The sequence below is a fragment of the Eumetopias jubatus genome, unplaced genomic scaffold, assembly GCF_037043125.1.
Source record: "Eumetopias jubatus isolate StellerSeaLion01/CBP00866 unplaced genomic scaffold, mEumJub1_p1.0 scaffold_4, whole genome shotgun sequence".
NCBI lineage: Eukaryota > Metazoa > Chordata > Mammalia > Carnivora > Otariidae > Eumetopias > Eumetopias jubatus.
Genome location: NW_028274810.1, coordinates 110,097,942 through 110,117,960, shown reverse-complemented (window position 1 = coordinate 110,117,960; position 20,019 = coordinate 110,097,942). Strand labels below are relative to the sequence as shown.

The 20,019-nt window shown below is 51.6% G+C and overlaps 1 protein-coding gene across 1 annotated transcript in view; it reads right to left on the bottom strand.

Annotated features, from left to right (window-relative positions):
* LOC114211125 (maestro heat-like repeat family member 5) overlaps window positions 1-18,803 on the bottom strand; it is a 69,345-nt gene extending 50,542 nt beyond the window's left edge. The window contains exons 1-6 of the mRNA XM_088023087.1: window positions 18,724-18,803; window positions 10,748-10,929; window positions 9,153-9,298; window positions 7,722-7,850; window positions 3,668-3,827; window positions 2,024-2,076 (exon numbers count right to left, since the gene is read on the bottom strand). Coding sequence (XP_087879213.1) covers window positions 2,024-2,076; window positions 3,668-3,827; window positions 7,722-7,850; window positions 9,153-9,298; window positions 10,748-10,929; window positions 18,724-18,803 — 750 coding nt within the window. The remainder of the gene's footprint in view (window positions 1-2,023; window positions 2,077-3,667; window positions 3,828-7,721; window positions 7,851-9,152; window positions 9,299-10,747; window positions 10,930-18,723) is intronic.
* Between the last annotated feature and the right edge of the window lie 1,216 nt (window positions 18,804-20,019).

Here is a 20,019-nt window from a genome sequence, read left to right as displayed (position 1 = left end):
TTTGACTTAAGGTCATGGAGGGTATTGGTCTGTAGTTTTCCGTAACCTCTTTGTCTGACTTTGATATCAGGGTTATGCTGGCCTCATAACGTGATTTGGGATGTGTTCCTTCTCCTATTTTTCTGAGAGAATTTGTAGAGAATTGATAGTATTTATTCCTTAACTATGTGATGGAATTAACCTGTGAAGTATCTGGGCCTGGAGTTTTCTTTGTGAGAAGGTTTATAATTATGATTCAAATTTCTCCGATACAAGACTGCTCAGATTTTCTGTTTCTTCTTGTGTTAGTTTGGTAGTTTGTGTTTTTCAGGGACTTTGTCTATTCAATCTAAACTGCTTAATTTATTGGAATCATATTTTATTATTACCGTCCCATGCTTAATGGATGTGCAGTGATATTCCTTCTGTTCTGAGAGGGGCATTTTGTGTTTTTAGTTTTTTTGGTCTGGCTGTCAAAGAGCTTATCATTTTATCAAACATTTTGAATAACTTACTGTTGGGTTTATTCACTATTTTTTGTCACTTTAAAAAATTTCTTTGGTACACTAGATTTTATTATTTCCTTCCTTCTTACTTACTTTGGGTTTAATTTGTACCTTTTTGGATAGCTTTTTAGATAATAGATTTTATACCTTTCTTTTCTTTTTTTCTTTTTTTTAAAGATTTTATTTATTTATTTGAGAGAGAGAATGAGAGAGAGAGAGAGCACATGAGAGGGGGGAGGGTCAGAGGGAGAAGCAGGCTCCCTGCTGAGCAGGGAGCCCGATGTGGGACTCGATCCCGGGACTCCAGGATCATGACCTGAGCTGAAGGCAGTCGCTTAACCAACTGAGCCACCCAGGCGCCCTATACCTTTCTTTTCTAATACAGGCATTAAAAACATAAATTTCCTTCTGAGGTTGTTTTCTGTTGAACCCCACAAATTCTCATAAGCTGTGTTTTCATGATGGTTCAGTTCAAAGTATTTTCTACTTTCTCTTGCAACTTCTTCTTTGACCCATGGGTTATTTAGAAGTATAGTGTCTAATTTCCAAATATTTGGAGTTTTTCCAGATACATTTTTGCTATTGATCTCTGATTTACATTCTGGTCAGACAATGTATTCTGTTTGATTTCAGTCTTTTTTTAAATTTACTGAAACTTGATTATGGCCCAGCAAACGACCTGTCTTGGTGAATGTTCTATTTACATTTGAAGGAAATGTCAATTAGATCAATTTGGTTAATTATGTTGTTCAAGACTTCTCTAGCCTTAGTGATTTTCTGTCTTATTTTTCTATTAATTACCAGCAATTCTGCGGCCCTGGTATTATTTCTGCCACTTGTTACAGCGGCCCTGCTGCCGCTGTTGTTAGTAACGGAAAATATTAACCAGCATTCAACAAGGGCCCCCTGTGTATCGAGCACAGTGATAAGCACTTTGCGTGCATTGTGTCCTGTAGTCCTCACAACAAACATTTGAGCAAAGTATTTTTATCCCCATTGGACAGACCAGGAAACTAAGGAACAGAGAGGCAAAGTAGGCCGCCCAGGTCACACAGCTGTGTTGGTTGAATCTGGACTCGAACCTAGGACTGCCAGGGGGCCCATGTCCCTTTCCCCAGCCACAGGAGCCCCTCACATGGGTATGTGGTCAGAGGGGGGTCTGCATGTCACCACTCCTTGGCTGTGGTGGCACCGTCCACTCCGGGCTGCTTCCTCCCTCCCTGGTCTCAGATGTGGTCTCTGCATGCTCTCTGGCCCCTCGGTTGTGAATCCAGCACTCAGGATGGGAAGGAAGGGCCTTGTCTGGCTGGACATCTGCTCTACACCAGGCATCTAGAGACCAAGATTCAACTCCCAACTCCCCCAGGGACCAGCCCCATGAGTTCTTTCCCCTCCAAGCCTGTTTGCTCATCTGCACCTGTGGGGCTTCTCTCTCCTTCCCCTCCCCGACCCCCACCTCCCAGGGTGAGCAGGTGCCCCGCTCCCCCGTTGACCCCATCATCCCCGCAAGAGGCTGCAGTGGCTGGGCTCGTCCCTACCTGGGCCAGCTGCTCTTCCCAGCATGCCTTCTCTCCCTGGTTGAAGACTGCCTCTGTGGGACAGAAGGGCATCGCTGGAGGCCAGGTCTGACGTCCACACTGGGGCTGGATCTCAGGCTCCTTCTCCCCCAGCCCTTGGGCACTGGACTGAGTCTGGGTGAGTCCTGCCTCTGTTTTTCCTGGCTTTGTGAGGGCAGTGAGCTGGACTTGGGCTCGGGGTCTGGACAGCTGGGCTGCGAGTTGTGACCCTGCCACCCCTCCTGTGTGATCTCAGGTGGGCCATGTTGCCTCTCAGGGCCTCAGGCTCTCTGATGGTGAATGGAGGGGTCCCTCTGGGCATGGCCATTTGGAATGTGCTAGAATCCCCTTGAGGGTGGGGAAATGAGGCTCGGAGAGGGGTGTGTTGTGAGAACGGAAATCTTTTATGGAACTTTGGAAACTCAACCTCAGAGGGAGGGCAGCTTTGGGGATGGCCCTGGGGGTCTCAGAGCTGACCTGGGCACAGAGGTCAGCTTGCTAGTCCCGGGCAGGGTGTCCGAAGCTGAGTTAAGCTGGGGCCTGCCTCCTCCCAGCCTCGGAGCCCAAACTCCCAAGCTCAGCCTCTGAGGCTTCTCCCGCTGGACTGAGTCCCCCTGTAGATGACTGGCCGCTACATCCATTTCCTCCCATCGCCCCCAGCCTCTCACTGAGGCCCTGGGGGTACACACACCATTCCCTCCTCAAACTCCTACACATTCCTCGAGGCATGGCTCAGGCTTGGGTGCCTCCTCTTTCAGGAAGCCCTCCCTGATGGCCACCGGAGCGGCCCAGTACCTGCTGGGGGCAGCAGTGTGCTCAGCTCACACTTGTGAGTGAGTGGTGCCTGAATGAAAGCTGGCGTCTGCCTCCCTTGTGAGGCCGTGAGCTCCTGAGGGCAGGGAGCCCGGCACAGGGCAGGTGCTCAGCCAGAGTTGGTTGTTCTGCATTAGCTAAACACTCTCCCTGGGAAGACTCCTCCCTCTGGGTCCTCCCTCAGGGTCCTCAGAGACCCCACTGTCCAGGGTGGCCTTCCTGCGGCTCAGGGTCGGTGCTGCTGTGAAAACACTGGGATGCGGATGCCACAGGCCTGTGACGTGCTCCCGGGTGGCTCTGGGCCCCTCACACTGCTTCTTGGAGCTTGGCTTCCTTGTCTGCTAGTGAGGAGGAGCGCCCGCCTGCCTCAGTGACCAAGGGACAGGCCTGTGTGGCAGTGTGCAGGCCTCACACCCATCCTGGGTCACCTCCAGGGCTTCCTTGCTCTGTCCTGCTTCTGTCCAGGCCACTGTGGAAATGCTCCCCATGGGAGCATGGGCCAGTGGGGACCAGCAGCACAGTGGGTGGGCCGGAGGTCTCCTTTCATGGGGGTCCTGATGTGGCCCGAGTGGGCCATGGGGCTGGGGGCTATGGAGGGCTCGGACCACAGCCCGTTGCCCCTGGCACGGACATGCTTCACTGCTGTGTCCCTGACGCCCGGCTCTGCATTCGTCCCCCAGGTCAACAGCCTTGCCAAGCCCCCTTCCGCCTCTTTCCCTGTGACGTGCCCCGCCACTGCCCTGGGGAGCCAGCTGGCAGAGGGTGGCCACGGCGAGGCTGGGGGGTGCCTCAGGCCCCTAGGGCAGGACATACCATTAGAGGTCAGGATGCCCATCACGTAGAGGAGGCTGCGGTGCGGGAAGACGCCCGTCAGGACCTCGGTCTCCAGGTGCTGGGCCACCACCCGCCACGAGTGCCTGCAGATGGCCAGCAGCACGTTGCTGGCCGCGTCCTGGTACGCCTCTTCCAGCTCCTGGAGGGTGGGAGGCGCAAAGGAAGAGTGGGCACCTGGACAAAGCTTTGGCATTTCACACACAGGGTCGAGCTTGGTGGGCAGGGCAGCTATTGTCAACCCAGTTTTTCGTTAGGAAACTGAGGCCAAGATAGCCCAATATACACAGGGGGCAGGTGAAGGGCGGGCTCCACCCCAGGCCTTAGAGCTTCCTGTGACTCTCAACATCCCTGGTCCTCCTACCATTCCGGAAACCCACAGTGCTTCCTGCGCCGCTCCGGCCCACCTGTCTATCCGCAGCTCGTCCCGTTTTAAAGCCCGCCCCCGGGGGCCACACTCAGGAGATGCGGCCTGAGGGGTTCTGTCAACGTCACCTCTTTTCTTGAGCTCCTGGCGGCTCGGAACAATGTCACGGCCTTTGATTCTTTCGCACCGTGAATTCCGAGCCCCAGTCTATGCTTCTGTGTCCCGAGGAGGCGGGGTGTCCGCTGCTGGGGGCAGAGGCCCGCCCACCACGGTCTGGTGAAGTGGTGGCCGCGGGCACAGAGGAGTCTGGCCCTGTGCAGCTACACCTGCTCTAGTTTCGGGTTCCTCTTTTCTCCGGTTCTTGGTAGGAACCACCAGGTGATTTCTGTGGCTGCTGGTGTGAGGCTGGTGCCACAGGGTCATCGCCGGGCCGAGGCCAGGGGTCCGGCCCGCATTTGGGGGCATCTGAAAGTGAGGGGGTCTACAGTCCCTCCCTGAATGCCCTGCGATGTTGTTGGAATCCTCATATGAAGTCGTTCTGTCGTTTATAATTTACTGCAAGTTTCCATACGAGGGCTTCTCATTAAGGTGGTGGATTGAAGCCAATTTTGCTCTTTCAAGACAACACCTCAACTCAACGACATTTAGGAGATGATTTAAAAAGGACAACAGTATCCACGTTCTGGGAGCTGGAGAGCTGGTGAGTGAGAGGTAAAAGGGCTGAGCACGAGCCCACGCAGCCAGGTCTGCCACTGCTGGGGGGACTCGCGGAGGGCGCGTCTCCCAGACCTCTGCAGCGAGCGGGACCCCGGGGATGGTGCGATGGTTTACGAGGGAGTCAGGTGCCCAATGCTGTGCCCACTCTGCACACCTGCAGGGTCCGGCAAAGTCCAGAGGCTCGGTCACCGGAGGGGGCAGGCATGGGTCTGTGGCGGGAGGCCAGGTCCTCCACAGCGCTGCCTGGGGGGCTTTCCCTCTGGCCAGGCACCATATTAGGGTCTTTTCTGGGAAATCTGGGCAGCCCAGGACAAAAGTCATAGAGGTCAACATGGGTGCCGGGCAGAGGTGGGCTCACCAGTACTCTACAGTGGACCCCGAATCCCACCACCTGCCCGTGTGTTCAGAGCTCCCTATCGGCACTAACCATGGGCAGGCAGCCACGCTGGAGAAGGCTCGGGTGTGGGAGACGAAAACCACCACCACACACCCGACAAAACCCAGAAAACAGCTCCTTGGAGGAAATACAGGCCAAACAGAGAAATGAAAACTTCGAACGAAGCTGTGTCTTTAACATCCTGAGAGATAAGAGGAGGTATTGCATCCACAAGTGCTATAAACAGCATGATGCAAAAAGGAACATTCTGGGGACAAAATCAAGATCACGAGAGAGTCGAAGGCACAAGGAGCAGAGCCGGAAACGCAACAGGAAGTCTGGGAGACAAAGAGTCTTCAGAGAGCAGAACAGAGGACAGGGAGCTGCTCGAGGAGAGACCAGATGAGAATTTTGGGGACCACCGAGCAGCCCGCACCAGCGTGTCAGATGTCCCTGAAGCCTTGGGCAGAGAAACCCAGGAGGTGAGACCATCAGTGAATTAAGTGAGGAATGTTCCAGAAGCAAAGGGCCCAAGCAGCCAGACTGCAGGAGGCAGGGCGGAAAGGCACGGTGACTGGGACAGACCCAGAGTGAGGCGCCCTTGGGGAGCTGCAGAGCGTGCACACACAGGGAAGATGCTGCATGCCCGTCAGCAGGAAGGTGAGGGCGGAGAGAGGTCTAATGTCCAGAATGGCTGTGGAGTCTCTACGGCGGCACCAGGGGCAGCCGGGAGACCACGGGATGCTATCGCCAACATGACAATGATCTTGTCGAATGGGAAAGTACTGAACTGCAAAGCAAACCAAAAGTTTATTTGGGATCTTTGGGAATCCCAATCGGGGAGACACAGATTCAGCAGGAAACAGAAATGTGCTTGAAATGGGGGAGGAGAAACAGCTTATAAAGGCAAAACCCACAGGCTTATCGAAACCGTTTGAAAGAATTATGATTGGTGTAGACAAAACTAATTAACCTTGGTCTGCACAGGATAAGTCACTATGCTGGTTGCTAGGTCGGCGTTCAGGGAAATAAGCCTCATTCTGGGAAATGCAACACAATGTGGCCGTTTGCAGTCAGCTTGGCCTGAAGTTCACACTCATCCAGGCGTGGATGTGCATGAGACCCACCTCCCTGGTGGCCTTCGGTACCACCCTGACCATCCTGACTTCATTTCAGATGTTTCTGTCCACGGTCTCCAACACAGAGTCCAGGGTGAACCAGAACAGACAGATTTCCAGAAATGCCTGGTCTCAAACTGTACTTCCCAAGCGCATGTTTTCAAGAAGCTGCCGGAGGGTGTGTATCTCCAAAGCAAGAGAGCGAGCCAGAAAAGAGGAAGGCTTGGGGTCTCCGAGACACCGTCCCCGGCTGGGATGGACTATGGGGGTCCCAGATTGGGCTTCGGACACCAAGATGCCAGCAGACGCGCTCAGCTGGCTGGGACCTGGGTGATGACGTGCCTGTTCTCCCCTGTGAGTCCTGGACCAGCTCGTGGTACCTACAGAAGTGATGGCACCAGCCCACGCTGGAGAGCTGGTGGTGGGTGGTGGCGTGTGCGGAAGCAGGCGGTGCCCTGCCTCGGAGGGGCTCTTGTCCACCCTCAGGGAGGCTGAGCCAGGCCACCACCCAGACGCTGGTGGGCTCTGCTTGTCCCGCAGCCCTCAACAGCCTGGGTCACCATTGCCCCTCTCTCTTACTACTGGTCTGTCGACTATTCGTAGGTGCCTTGCATTTTAAAAATATGACTGGCATGCTTTACACGATGACTTAAATTTAAAAAAAGGTACAGAATTTTAGAACACAAATACACTGGCTATCAACTTTGTTCCCTGTTTTCTGATATCCACACTGGAAGGGTCTACAGACTTCTTTGTGGGGAGCACGGAGACTGGTCACACCAGCCATTTACCAGCTGGTTAACTGCTGCAGGCAAGTCTCTTAGATGGCTGGAGCCTCGGCCCCTTCCGTCTGTAAATGGGGGTCATATATACGGATTCCCACTTTGTGGAGTGCCAAGGCTCAGCCCTGTGGTGACAAGTCACGTCCACAGTAGGGCAACCCTGGGCTAGTCTGTCTAAATCAGAGCTACTAGCCCTGCAGTCTGGGAGCTGAAGTCCCCAAGGCCGTTGGCAGGCCTGGGGCAGGTCCGGGGACCACATCCTGAGGTGGGCGGGTAGGAGTGGGGTGGTCTCCAGCAGGCGGGACCCAGGAGGCAGCTGCAGAGGCGGAGTTAAGCCTGGAGAATGGGTGGGATTCGTAGGAGGGCTTCAGAGGCTGGGTGTGGGCAGCGGCCATGGGAATGGTAAAACAGGTGGTGGTGGGGCGGCAGGGCAGAGACTTTCAGGAAAGGGCGCTAAACTGCAGCTGACATTCAGTGCTTCCACTTATGGGCCCTGTAGACTCAGACAAAATGAGCACGTGAGGTTGTCCCTCTGAAGGGGATGGTGGTTAGAAAATGAAAAGGACAGAGATCACTTGGTCAGCCTCAGGGCTGGGCACTCCCACCATTATTTGGATGCTGGGGGCAGCAGCCTGCGTTCCCAGAAGTGGCCTATTTGCTGGGATGGGAGGCACACCGTGGACTTGGTCATGTTCTCCAGGGCCAGCTGCATGAATGACTTCTCCCAGGCCTCCTCCAGGGAGTCGCTGGCTTCAATGACTGCCTCCAGGACGTGGAGCAGCCGGAATCTGTGGCGGGAGGAGATCTGTGGGTGGCAGAGTGGGCAGAGGTTCAGAGGCATGTTGGGTCTGGTCACACAGGGAGTGGCCACCAGTGAAAGCCTAGGTGTGGGGAGGCTGAGGAGGCCAGAGGGAGAGGGAGAGGACAAATGGAGGCACTCGGCCATTTGTCCAATAACCATTTAGTGAACATGCACTATGTGCAGGCCCTGAACTAGGTTCTACAGAGACAGACGAATAAAAGTTTGTCTCTATCCTCAGAAACTGCTATGGGATTTTATTTATTTTTTTATTATTATTATTAAAAATTTAAATTTTTTATTTATTTGACAGAGAGAGACAGCTAGAGCAGGAACATAAGCAGGGGGAGTGGGAGAGGGAGAGGCAGGCTTCCCGCTGAGCAGGGAGCCTGATGCGGGGCTCTAGCTCAGGACCCTGGGATCATGACCCGAGCCGAAGGCAGATGCCTAACGACTGAGCCACACAGGCGCCCCTGTTATGGGATTTTAAAAGCATTCTGCCTCTACAGTCAGTTCATTCATTCATTCATTTTTTTTTTTTAAAAGATTTTATAGAGTGAGTGAAAGCGAGAGAGATCACAGAGGGAGAGGGAGAGGCAGTTTCCCTGGTTGAGTGGAGAGCCTGATGCAGGCCTTGATCCCAGGACCCTGGGATCAAGACCTGAGCCGAAGGCAGGCACTTAACCAACTGAGCCACCCAGGAACCCCCATTCATTCATTTATTCATTCATTTATTCACCCATTCATTAAAACTTAATCAGATTTTCCTGTTAATTATCCATCTGTCCATCTACCAACCTATCCAAACATCCATCTATCCATCTACCCGTCCACCTATCCATCCATCCATCCATCTATCCACCCATCCAACTATCCATCCATCATCCAACCATCCATCCATCCACCCAACTATCCACCCATCCAACCGTCTATCCATCTATTCAACCATCCACCCACCCACCTATCCATCCATCCATCTGTCTGTCCATCCATCCATTCATCCATCCATCCACCCATCCACCTCTGCCACTTAATCGTTCTGTGACTTTAGGCAGATCACTTCCCTTTCCTAAGCCTGTTTTCTTATCTATAGGGATCATAACATCTACATCATGGGATATTCTGAGGGTGGTCACACATGTTGGTCCAACTTCCTCCCTCCCCACTCAGCCTATTGGACATACGAGGAGATCAACTTGCCCCAAATCATTTAGTTGTACCAAAGAGCCAAGATTTGAACTGGATTTGTGGTCTGGCCCTCCCCTTTGCTCCCCATGCAGTCCCTCCAATGACCCAAGCAACTCCCACCTTGGGGTTGTCTACAAAGTAGTCATGGATGGTTTCCAGCACCAGGTTGGGGGTCCCATAAGCCATGTTCTTGATCTTCTTGATGATGTACTTCAGGTGGAGGGGGTCTGAACTATTCAGGTCCCGGAGCATCTTGAAGCAAATAGCTAAAGAAGATGGAAAAAGTGTGAGGGTTGATGTGATGTGGGAAGGTTACATTGTGCCATCAGGGATAAGTGGCTAGAGAAGGGTGTAGGGCCAGGAATGGGAAAGAGTGATCTGAAAATGAGGACTGAAGAGCTGAACACATTGGGAATTCCTGGGCCTCCTGACTGTCCAAACAATCCTCCTGGAGTTTGAGATAGGATAAGAAGCAGGAATGCGGGGCGCCTGGGTGGCTCAGTTGGTTAAGCGGCTGCCTTTGGCTTAGGTCACGATTCCAAGGTCCTGGGATTGAACCCGCATCGGGCTCCCTGCTCAGGGGGAAGCCTGCTTCTCCCTCTCCCACTCCCCTTGCTTGTGTTCCCTCTCTCGCTGTGTCTCTCTCTGTCAAATAAATAAAATCTTAAAAAAAAAGAAGCAAGAATGCATGAAGATTTCACACCCTTATATACCCATGCATATTTCCATCCATTCATTGATTCAACCACTTTTTCATGCATCCATTTATCCAATCATCTATCATCTACCTATCCGTTGACCCATCTGTCCATCCACCCACACATTCATTCATACGTCTGTTTGTCCATCAATTCATCCACCCATCCACCTGTCTGTCCATCCTTACATTCACCCATCAATCCATGCATTAATAAATGTATCCATCCATCCGTCACCCATCGGCTCATAAATTTACCTATCTACTTGTCCATCCACCCATCATTCATAAGTTTATCCATCCATCAATCACAATGCACTCAAATTAACCATCCATCCCTCTGTCCCTCTATCTATTCCTCCCTTCACCCCTTCACCTTCCATCTAGTCAGTCAACATTCAATGATGTTCCCTCTGTGTCACCATAGGTCTGTGAGTGAGGGCTCAAAGAAGAGTCAGGGCCCAGCTCAGTTCTGAAGGAACCTCCAGCCCATGGGAACCCTACCCACTATCAGTGGACTTTGGTCCTGTAGTTGTATAGAAGGCCCTGGGCACACAACGAGGGGAGGGGCAAAACATCCCAACAAAGAGGGAGGGACATTTAGGACTGGCTACTCAGAGGAGGTGGCAATTTAACTTTGCCTAGAAGGATGAAGGCAAGTCATCCTTTGAATGAGGGGATAAGCATTCCTGTGAGAGGACCAGGCCAAGGCTGAGGTCCTAAGTGGGAAAAGGTGTGGGAAGAAAGTGGAAGGTGAAGTGTGAGGGAGGGAGAGAGGGAACTTTTGGGCTTTGGATGGTGCCTCAGGAGGCATGAGGAGACCACGGGGGGTGTGTAGGGCTCTCTGCTGAAAGCCTCGCTATGTCCACAAGGTCCTTGACATCCCCAAGATCCCACCAGTGTGGATTCCTTCTGGTCCTCATCCCCAGGACTTTTTTGAGTGGAGGGACCTGACGGGGTCTGTTGGAACCTGACCACGCCATCTCCACCTTGCCAGAGTCCCAGGGCTGGTGATCACCTGCATTATAGGCTTCCTCCATGAACATCTTGTGCTCCTTGGGCACAAGAGCAGCCTGGCTGCTCTGTGACTTGCAGAGCAGGATGGTGGTGGGGTGTGCCTGTCTGTCCCTGTGGGCAGGGTCCTGAGGTACCTTCAGGCAAGATAGGTCCTTTGTGGATCTGGAGACATGGGAGGAGAATCTGAAATGGAAAAGAGGTCCAGGGTGTGTGTGTATCTGGGCACCTTTTTGTGCATTCATGAATGCAAGCCCAGTAGACACTGAGAGCCATGTTGGTCAGGATCAGGCTTGGCAATGTCCTTCTGTGTGTCCACCTTTCTGTTCAATGGTGTGACTGAACCCCAAGGGGGAGTAGGGAAAGAGTCTGGAGGCCTCAGGGATGTTGTTAAGTCAGCAGTATTGCCTGTGGGCCTGGAGAGGCCTGACTCCTAGCAAGTGCAGGTGGCACAGACATGACTGGCAGGACCTGGAGGGCTCAGGGTATGGCATCCCCAGCTCCAGCTCTTGCACTGATTTGGAGCAGCCAGTCTTTTCCAGGACAAACACGAGAGTGCCCTGGCTACCCAGATATCACTGAGGGGGTCTTTGAGAGAGGTCCAAGAGCTGCGGAGCAGGTGGGAGCAGGAGCCACGAAGATGGGTGCACTGGACCACATCCTCATCTGTGCCCCAGGCCCCACTATCCTGGTGCTTGAGAACAGTTATGTGTGCATGATGGAGACACTGAGAAGAGCTGTGTGGCAGGGGCAAGGAAGGACATCAGCCCTCACCTTTTCTTTTGCAAAAATGTGGGGACAGGATTCCCTCAGACTGTGCTCATTGCCAGAGGCGCCAAAATAGGAGGCATCCTTCATTTTTGGGGTAGTGTCCAAGCTGTTTGTTTCACAACTTCCTCTTGGACCCTCCTGGCGGAAGTGGGTTCTGCTCTACTTGCTCTGGGACCTCATTTCTTGTTCACTCCCAGTTCCCAGTTCCCAAGTACTGACCACGGGCATGGTGTATTCTTTCTAGCCACTAAGGATATAACTAAAGATATATGGATATCTAATGTCTGATATTAGTGGGTTTGTACCCCCCCCCCCCCCCAGTTTTTGAGTTGTTTAAGGAAGGAGGGGGAATCTGGTCTTTGTTGCTCCATCTTTGAGGGAAGCACTGGTATTGTTCATCATCTTCTGGCCTTTGGGGTTTTTTCTGAGTTCAGTGGGGAACCACAGAGGGTTTTGAGTGACATGATCTGACATACATTTTTTTAAAGATTTATTTATTTATTTATTTGACAGAGAGACACAGCGAGAGAGGAAACACGAGCAGGGGGAGTGGGAGAGGGAGAAGCAGGCTTTCTGCGGAGCAAGGAGTCCAATGTGGAGCTCGATCCCAGGACCCTGGGACCATGACCTGAGCTGAAGGCAGACGCTTAACGACTGAGCCACCCAGGCGCCCCCTGACATACATTTCTTATGTGGTTGAATAAATTAATGGGTAAATGTTAAAAGAGATGAACTACCTTCTAATATACCACATAATGTACCTATAGAATTTGTTGATGGTTTTTTGTCTTGTTCACATTGAATAAAAAATTACCAGGCACACATGACAGCAAGAAAATATGACCCCTAAGTAGGAGAAAAAAATTAATTGATCAAAAGCAACACAGAAATGACACAAATGGTAGAATTAGTAGTTATTGTAACAATATTCCACGTGTTCAACATGGTAGATTAAAACATAAGCATGCTAAGGGGAGACATGGAAAACATAAACAAGATGAAGAATACAATGTTTGAGCTTAAGAATACACTGGATAAGTTTAAGAGCAGATTAGATACAGTAGAAGCAAAGGTTAGTGAACTTGAAGATACTACAGCAGAAACTACCCCAAAATGGAACACAAATAGAAAAAAGACCGGAAAAAATGGAATAGAGCAATCAGTGAATTGTAGAACAACCTCAAAGGCACAGAGTGTGTGTGTAATGTAAATCCTCACAGGAGAAGAAAGGGAGACAGAAAACAATATTTGAGGAAATAATATCTGAAGTTTCCAAATTAATAAAAACTACAAATCCCACAGATCCAAGAAACTCAATGAACCTCAAGTGAAAGAAACATGAAGAAAATTAAACCAAATAACATTGAAATAAAATTGCCTAAAGCCAATGTTAAGAGAAAATTTTAAGAAAGAAAGCCAGAGAAAAGTCAGAGAAAGAAAGACACATTATATGCAAAGGTATACAGAGAAGAGCAAGAGTATAGTTCTAGTCAGAAATAATGCAAGCAGGGCACCTGGGTGGCTCAGTCATTAAGCATCTGCCTTGGGCTCAGGTCATGATCTCGGGATCCTGGGATCGAATCCTGTGTCAGGCTCCTTGCTCTGCTGGGAGCCTGCTTCTCCCTTTCCCTCTGCCCCTCCTGTGTTCCTTCTCTGTCTCTCTCTCTCTGTCAAATAAAAAATTAAAAAAAAATCTTTTCAAAAAAAGAAATAATGCAAGCATTGGAGACATGGGGCAACATTTTAAAACACTAAGAGGGAAAAAAAAAACCTGGCGAGCTAGAATCCTATACTCAGAGAAAAAAAATTTAAAAACTGACGGTATAACCAAACCTTTATCATATGCACTAAAGCTGAAAGAATTCATAACCAGCAAACCTGCACCATAAGTGTTTGAGGAAGTCTGTCAGGTAGAAGGAGAATAATACCAGATGGAAATATGGAAACACATAAAAGAAACAGAGAACAGTGGAAATGGTAAATATGTAGGTGAATGTAAAATACTTTTTCTTATTTTTCAAGTTTAAAGTAAAAATAACAATGCTTTGTAGGGCCTATAGCAAATGTAGAAGTAAAATATATGTCAACAATACCATAAAGGCCAGGAAAGGGAAAAGGAAATAATATATTGTAAGATTCTTATACTATAAGTAAAGTGGCATAATATCACTTGAAGGTAGGCTGAGATATGGTAAATTTGTAAACTACAAGCCCTAAGCAATCACTAAAAAACCAAACAGAGAGTAAACTAAAAATATATATAGCTAATAAGCCAACAAAAGACATAGAGGCAAAGAGGAAAAATAGAACAAAGAAGAGAAGAAAAAAAGTGAAAACAAATTGCAAGATGGTAGATTAAAGCAAAATCATTTCAATAGTCACATTAAATGTAAGTGATTTAAATATCTCAATCGAATAGCAGAGACTGTCAAATTGAATAAAAAAATCAAGACCCGAATATATGCTGCCTGTAAGAAATACACTTGAAATATAATAGACACAAATCAATGAAAAATAAAAGATGAAAAAAAGATATACCATGCTAATAATATTCTAAAGAAAACAGAAGTGGCTATGTTAATATCAGGAAAAGTATATTTTCGAGTGAATAATATAACCAGGGATAAAGAGAATCAATTCATAATGATAAAGGGATCATTCATCAAGATGACTTACAACTCTAAATGTTCATGAACCTAATAACAGAACTTCATAATATATAAAGTAAAAAAGATAGAACCAAAAGGAGAACTAGTTGAAGAATAGTTGAATCATAGTTGAAGATTTCAGCATCCCTCTGTCAATAATTGGTAGAACAAGAAGACAGAGATCATCATTAAGGATATAAAAGACTTGAATAATACTCTTAGCTAATGTAATCTAATGGGCATTTACAAAACTCTCCAACTAACAACAGAAGAACACATTCTCTTCAAATGCACATGGAACATCTACCAAGATAGATCATATTCTGAGCCATAAAATAGTCTCAATAGGTTTAAAAGGATTCAGATCAAACAAAGCATACTCTTTGACCACAATAGAATGAAATTAGAAATCAATAACAGAAAGATAGATGGGAAATCCCCAAGTATTTTGAAAACTAAATAACAATTTTAAATAATGCATGGGTCAAGAAGAAATTAAAAAGAGAAAGTAAAAAGTATTTTGAACTGAAAGAAAATGAAAACACAACATATAAAAATGCATGAGATGCAGCTAAAGCAGTGCTTTGAGGGAAATTTATAGCATTAAAACTTAACAGTATTAGAAAAGAATAGAGGTCTGAAATCAATGACCTAGGTTTCCATCTTAAAAACTAGGGGAAAAGAGGCAAACTAAGCCCAAAGAAAGAAAATAATAAAAAGTAGAGCAGAAATCAATGAAGTGGAAACAGAAAAACAATAGAGAAAATCAATGAAACCAAAAGCTGGTTCTTTGAAAAGATACATACATTTGAAAACTTCTATCAGGCTTTATTAGGGCAAAAAGAAAGAAGACACAAATTATTAATATAAAGAGGGAGAATAGGTACATCATTAAAAATCCTACAGACATTAAAATGATAGTGAGAGAGTATTATGAACAACTTGATGCCAATAAATTTGACAACCCAGATAAAATGAATTCCTTAGTCATAAAATACTAAAGCTCAATCAAGAATAACTGAATAACCAGAATAGCCAGTTGTCTCCATCTCACTGCCCCCAGCTGGTGCAGGACAGAGTCTGTCCATCGCCTCTGCCCCAGAACACGAGCACTACGAGGGAAGGGGTTTCTTTGTGTGTCATTCAGACAAAGCCCCAGGGCCTGGAGCAGTGCCTGGCATGCAATAGGTACTCACCGAAAGAATGAAGGCAGGAAGGGGTGAGGCTGCCCCGAGCACTGTGGAGGGCTCAAGAATGACCGAGATGGCCAGCCACTCCAGGCCAAGGGCCCCAGCCCATCTCTGCCCCACACCTGGTAAACGCTGTCATCCCGACACGTGCCCTGGACGTGGCAGCTTCCTGAGGACAGTCTGGCTGAGTGCAGAAATGCGACATCTCTGGCAATCCCAGGAGCGTCCCCTGCTTGGCCACCTGGTCACTGGTTCCCAAAGAGGCAGACGGTGGGGAGGCTCCTAAGTTCAGGCATGGCTATGGGACGGAGTGAGCATGAACGCCGTCTGGGAAGGGAGCTGGCAGAGGCAGGATTGCCAGGAACAGCTCCAGGAGGACGGGAGGAGGAGGGTCTCTCTGTCTGAGGAAGTCCCCCCAAGGCAGTGTGCCTCAGACTCACCCGTTCACTCGTTCGATCTATCGACATTCACTGACAGCATGCAATAACTGGATGTACATGTGCAAAAATGTCCCCCAATTTATGCTTCACGCTCTATCCAATAATTAATCAAGATAGATTGCAGACCTAAACGCAAAACCTAGAATCTAAACTTCTCAAAGAAAATGTAGGAGAAAATCTTTGTGATTTAAGATTTCTCAGATGTGACACCCAAAGCACAATCCATAGAAGAAAAAATATTAAACTGGATTTCATCAAAATTAAGAACTTCTTGAAAGACATCTAGAAAAAATGAACAGATAAGCTGTGGACTTGGAGGAAATATTTGCAAATCACCTATCTGATAAAGATAGGTGTCCCATTCAAGGCAATGCACAGAGGCCCACCCCTCAGCCTTCTTGACTTGGAAAGAGCATCCTGGGGTTGGGGTGCCTCCCCCGGCTCCCCAGCTGACTGAGGGCCCTCCCTGGCTCTCCTGAACCCCGGTGGCACTGCTGACTACCCCCTGGCCCTTTTCCTTCCCAAGTGTCCCTTGGGATGTGCTGGCTATCCCTGGGTCCCCAACATGTCCTGGGCAGGCTGTCAGTGAATGTCGATAGATCGAATGAGTGAACGGGTGAGTCTGAGGCGCACTGCCTTGGGGGGACTTCCTCAGACAGAGAGACCCTCCTCCTCCCGTCCTCCTGGAGCTGTTCCTGGCAGTCCTGCCTCTGCCAGCTCCCTTCCCAGACGGCGTTCATGCTCACTCCATCCCATAGCCATGCCTGAACTTAGGAGCCTCCCCACCGTCTGCCTCTTTGGGAACCAGTGACCAGGTGGCCAAGCAGGGGACGCTCCTGGGATTGCCAGAGATGTCGCATTTCTGCACTCAGCCAGACTGTCCTCAGGAAGCTGCCACGTCCAGGGCACGTGTCGGGATGACAGCGTTTACCAGGTGTGGGGCAGAGATGGGCTGGGGCCCTTGGCCTGGAGTGGCTGGCCATCTCCTGAGCCCTCCACAGTGCTCGGGGCAGCCTCACCCCTTCCTGCCTTCATTCCTTCGGTGAGTACCTATTGCATGCCAGGCACTGCTCCAGGCCCTGGGGCTTTGTCTGAACGACACACAAAGAAACCCCTTCCCTCGTAGTGCTCGTGTTCTGGGGCAGAGGCGATGGACAGACTCTGTCCTGCACCAGCCGGGGGCAGTGAGATGGAGAAATCGAGCAGGGACAGGGTTTGGACAAGCTGCAGGGCCATGCTAGACAGCCTGGTCAGGGAGCCTCCGCCATTGGGGTGCTGCTGGGGTGAGGCTGTCCGACAGGTGCCCGGTGTGGGCGTGCTGGGTGGCTGGACGAGTGAGTGATGCATAGATGAAGGCATTCTGGCCGGCGGCTCGCCCCTGCTGCACACAATGTCCTGCCGGAGAGGGATGGGCGCCCCTCTCGTCACCTCTCCTCTGACCCTCCATCCCCCCCTCATCACACTCCATACTGTCCTCACACACCAACACCAAGCGGTGCCGAGACACAGAGAGGTTCAGTGACCTGCCCCAGGACACACAGCCTCTGTGGGAGGAGTTTGGTTCAGACCCGGCCTGAGTCCGAAGCCTGCATCCTGGGGACGGTGGCCGGTGGGGCTCAGTGCACACTTGAACCTTTCCGCCACCTCTCAAAAAACCAGCCACTTCCCTGCCACTCCCAGAAAGTGTGACCTTCCCGACGGAGGCTGGCTGGTGCCACCTCTGTGGGCATCTCACCAGGGGTTGGAGCCCGGCTCCCCTCCGCACCAGGAGGGCACTCAGGCTGCTCAGCGCCGCCCTCAAGCACTTGGCCGGCATCTTGCCCTAAAACGGCATCCTAGCCCTGGGACGACCGAAACTGAGGATATTTTTAAATCCAGGAAAACGGCAGAAGCATAGTCAGGCAAACAGCTGCAGAGGGGAGCGTTTTCTCGCCTTCTAAGTGATCCAAGATGTGGCAGAGGAGGAGCCGGGCCTGACAACACACACACGGAGACGGCTGTGTGCGGACCAAAATAACCGAGTTCAAAGCAGGTGCGAAGCTGCTCCTTCTGGAACAGCCCGCCACGAGGGGCGTCACAAACGGGAACCCGCTCCGGACCCGCCCGGGGACAGTCTGGAGAGCTGGGCCTGCCCCGGCCCGCGGAGGGGGCCCTGGGGGTCTGAGGCGGCAGGGGAGGGAGCCCACCTGCCCCTGCCCTGCCCTGCCCCCACCGGCCCCTTCGCCCTGCCCCCCCAGCCCCTGCCCTGCCCTCCCCCCCGCTGACTCCTGCCCTGCTCCCCGCCCCCCCGCCCGCCCCTGCCCCCCGCCAACCCTTGCCCTGCTCCCCGCCCCCCCGCCCCCTGCCCTGCTTCCCCCCCACCTGCCCCCCCCCCCCGGCAGCCCCTGCCCTGCTCCCCCTCCCGCCCGCCCCCCCCGCCCCCCGCCAACCTCTACCCTGCGCCCCTGCCAGCCCCTGCCCTGGTGCAGCAGCCTTGCACAGGACGCCGCGTCTTTGCTAGTACACGGGCCTTCGTCCGACGGTCCGTTCTGCAGATGCGAAGCCGAGGCTCCGGGAAGCAGGCGGACAGTGTCAGCCCGTCTTGTCCCTCAGCCCCCTCACTCACTCCTGCAGGAGGCATGTGTGGACGTGGACGGCGACACGCTGACGCCGCATTTGGATGCAATAGCCTCCTTCCCAGCCTCCTCTCCATCGAGTCAAGGGCTGCCGGGGGGAGCTCAACCCCAACCCCGCCCGCCACCCACCGCTGTTCCTGGCCGCAGGGACCCCTCTTTCCTTGGCTCAGCCCCAGATGCGCCCTGGGGGTGCCCCTTGCTGTTCTGCAGGGAGGCGCTCTCCTGAAAGATGGAGGAGCCAGCGTACCTGTGGGAAGCAGGGCATCGGGTGTCCCCTTCTGGGTTCCCACATGTCCCAGCCTGGCGCCGGACTGACCTGGAGTTCTGGGACGTGGTCGATGACGTCCTATCAGCCGTGGTGTGGCTGTGTGGCTTTTCCGAATGCTGCCCGTCCATGTTGGGGTGCGGTTTGGAGAATCCACAGCCCCAGCCTCCAGCTCTGTCCTCATGCCCGGTGGGGCAGCCCTATCTCTGTGTCTCCCCTTCCCCCGCTCCAGTGGGCCCTGACCTCACCCTTGAGGTCACAATGGTTCCAGTTCTCGGGGCGTTTCCCAGGGCCAGTGCTGTGGAACCGGACACTGTCCTGGGTACAGTACATGTGTATTGCTGATGTGGCCTTGGCTCAGCCCTTCTGTTTCTGGCTTGTGAGGAACCCTGAGACCAAAGACCCAGCTAACCCAAGCCTGGATTCCTGACCTAAGAAACCATGAGATAGTAACTGTGTGTTGTTTGAAGCCGCTAAGTTTTGGGGTCATTTGTTATGCAGCACCAGATATCTGATACATGCTCCGTACCAGGGAAAAGTGGCAGAATTAGGTTCTTTATGAGCTCCCCTCCCACAGGGCCATAGTCCAGATGCAAGGCTGCAGAGAAAGCGGGTCCCAGCCCGGCCCCTTGTCCCCATACTCGGCTGTTGGAGGCTCTACAGGTGGGGTTCATGAGTGGGGGGCTGAGGGTAAGGATGTTGCAGGGACAAGGGAGTGCTGGGGCCGGGACCCGCTGCTGGGCAGCTCCCTGCAGCCCCATGAGCATCTCCCTCTGCCCAGCCAGGCCCTGGGCTCTAGCACCTGTGGCCACACTGTGCAGTCAACCCTGCCTTCTGTAAACAGCCATGTGTCTCATAGACGACAGACAACCACTGCTCACCCCTGAGGCCATGGGGGCCCTGGGGGTCAAACTCCAGCTTTGGCACTGCTGGCTGGATGACCTCTCTGAAGCTGTGACCTCTTTCTAAACAGGGGCTGGCAATGCCTGCCCTCCCCCAGGTGGTTCTGACATTCAATCTGCTTTGCTATGAGCGGTGCTCGGTGCAGGACAGGTGCCCAACACGGTATAGCTGCTGGGCATTGTGGGCACCTTCACCGGGTCTGCCTGGTTAAACCTCACACCACTCCCATGGGATGGGTGTCTGGATTCTCTGCAGTTGGCAGGGGAGGAGACAGGCTGGCAGAGGGCGAGGTGAGTTAGGACAATGGTAGGTTTATCGAGGCCTCCGCAGGTCCCCGGCGCTCTCTGAGCTTGTCACCTTGAGTCCTACACCTGACCACAAGCCCAGGTGGTGGGAGCTGTGATTCTCCCCAGGGCTCAGAGGTGAAGCCACCCCTGGGGTCAC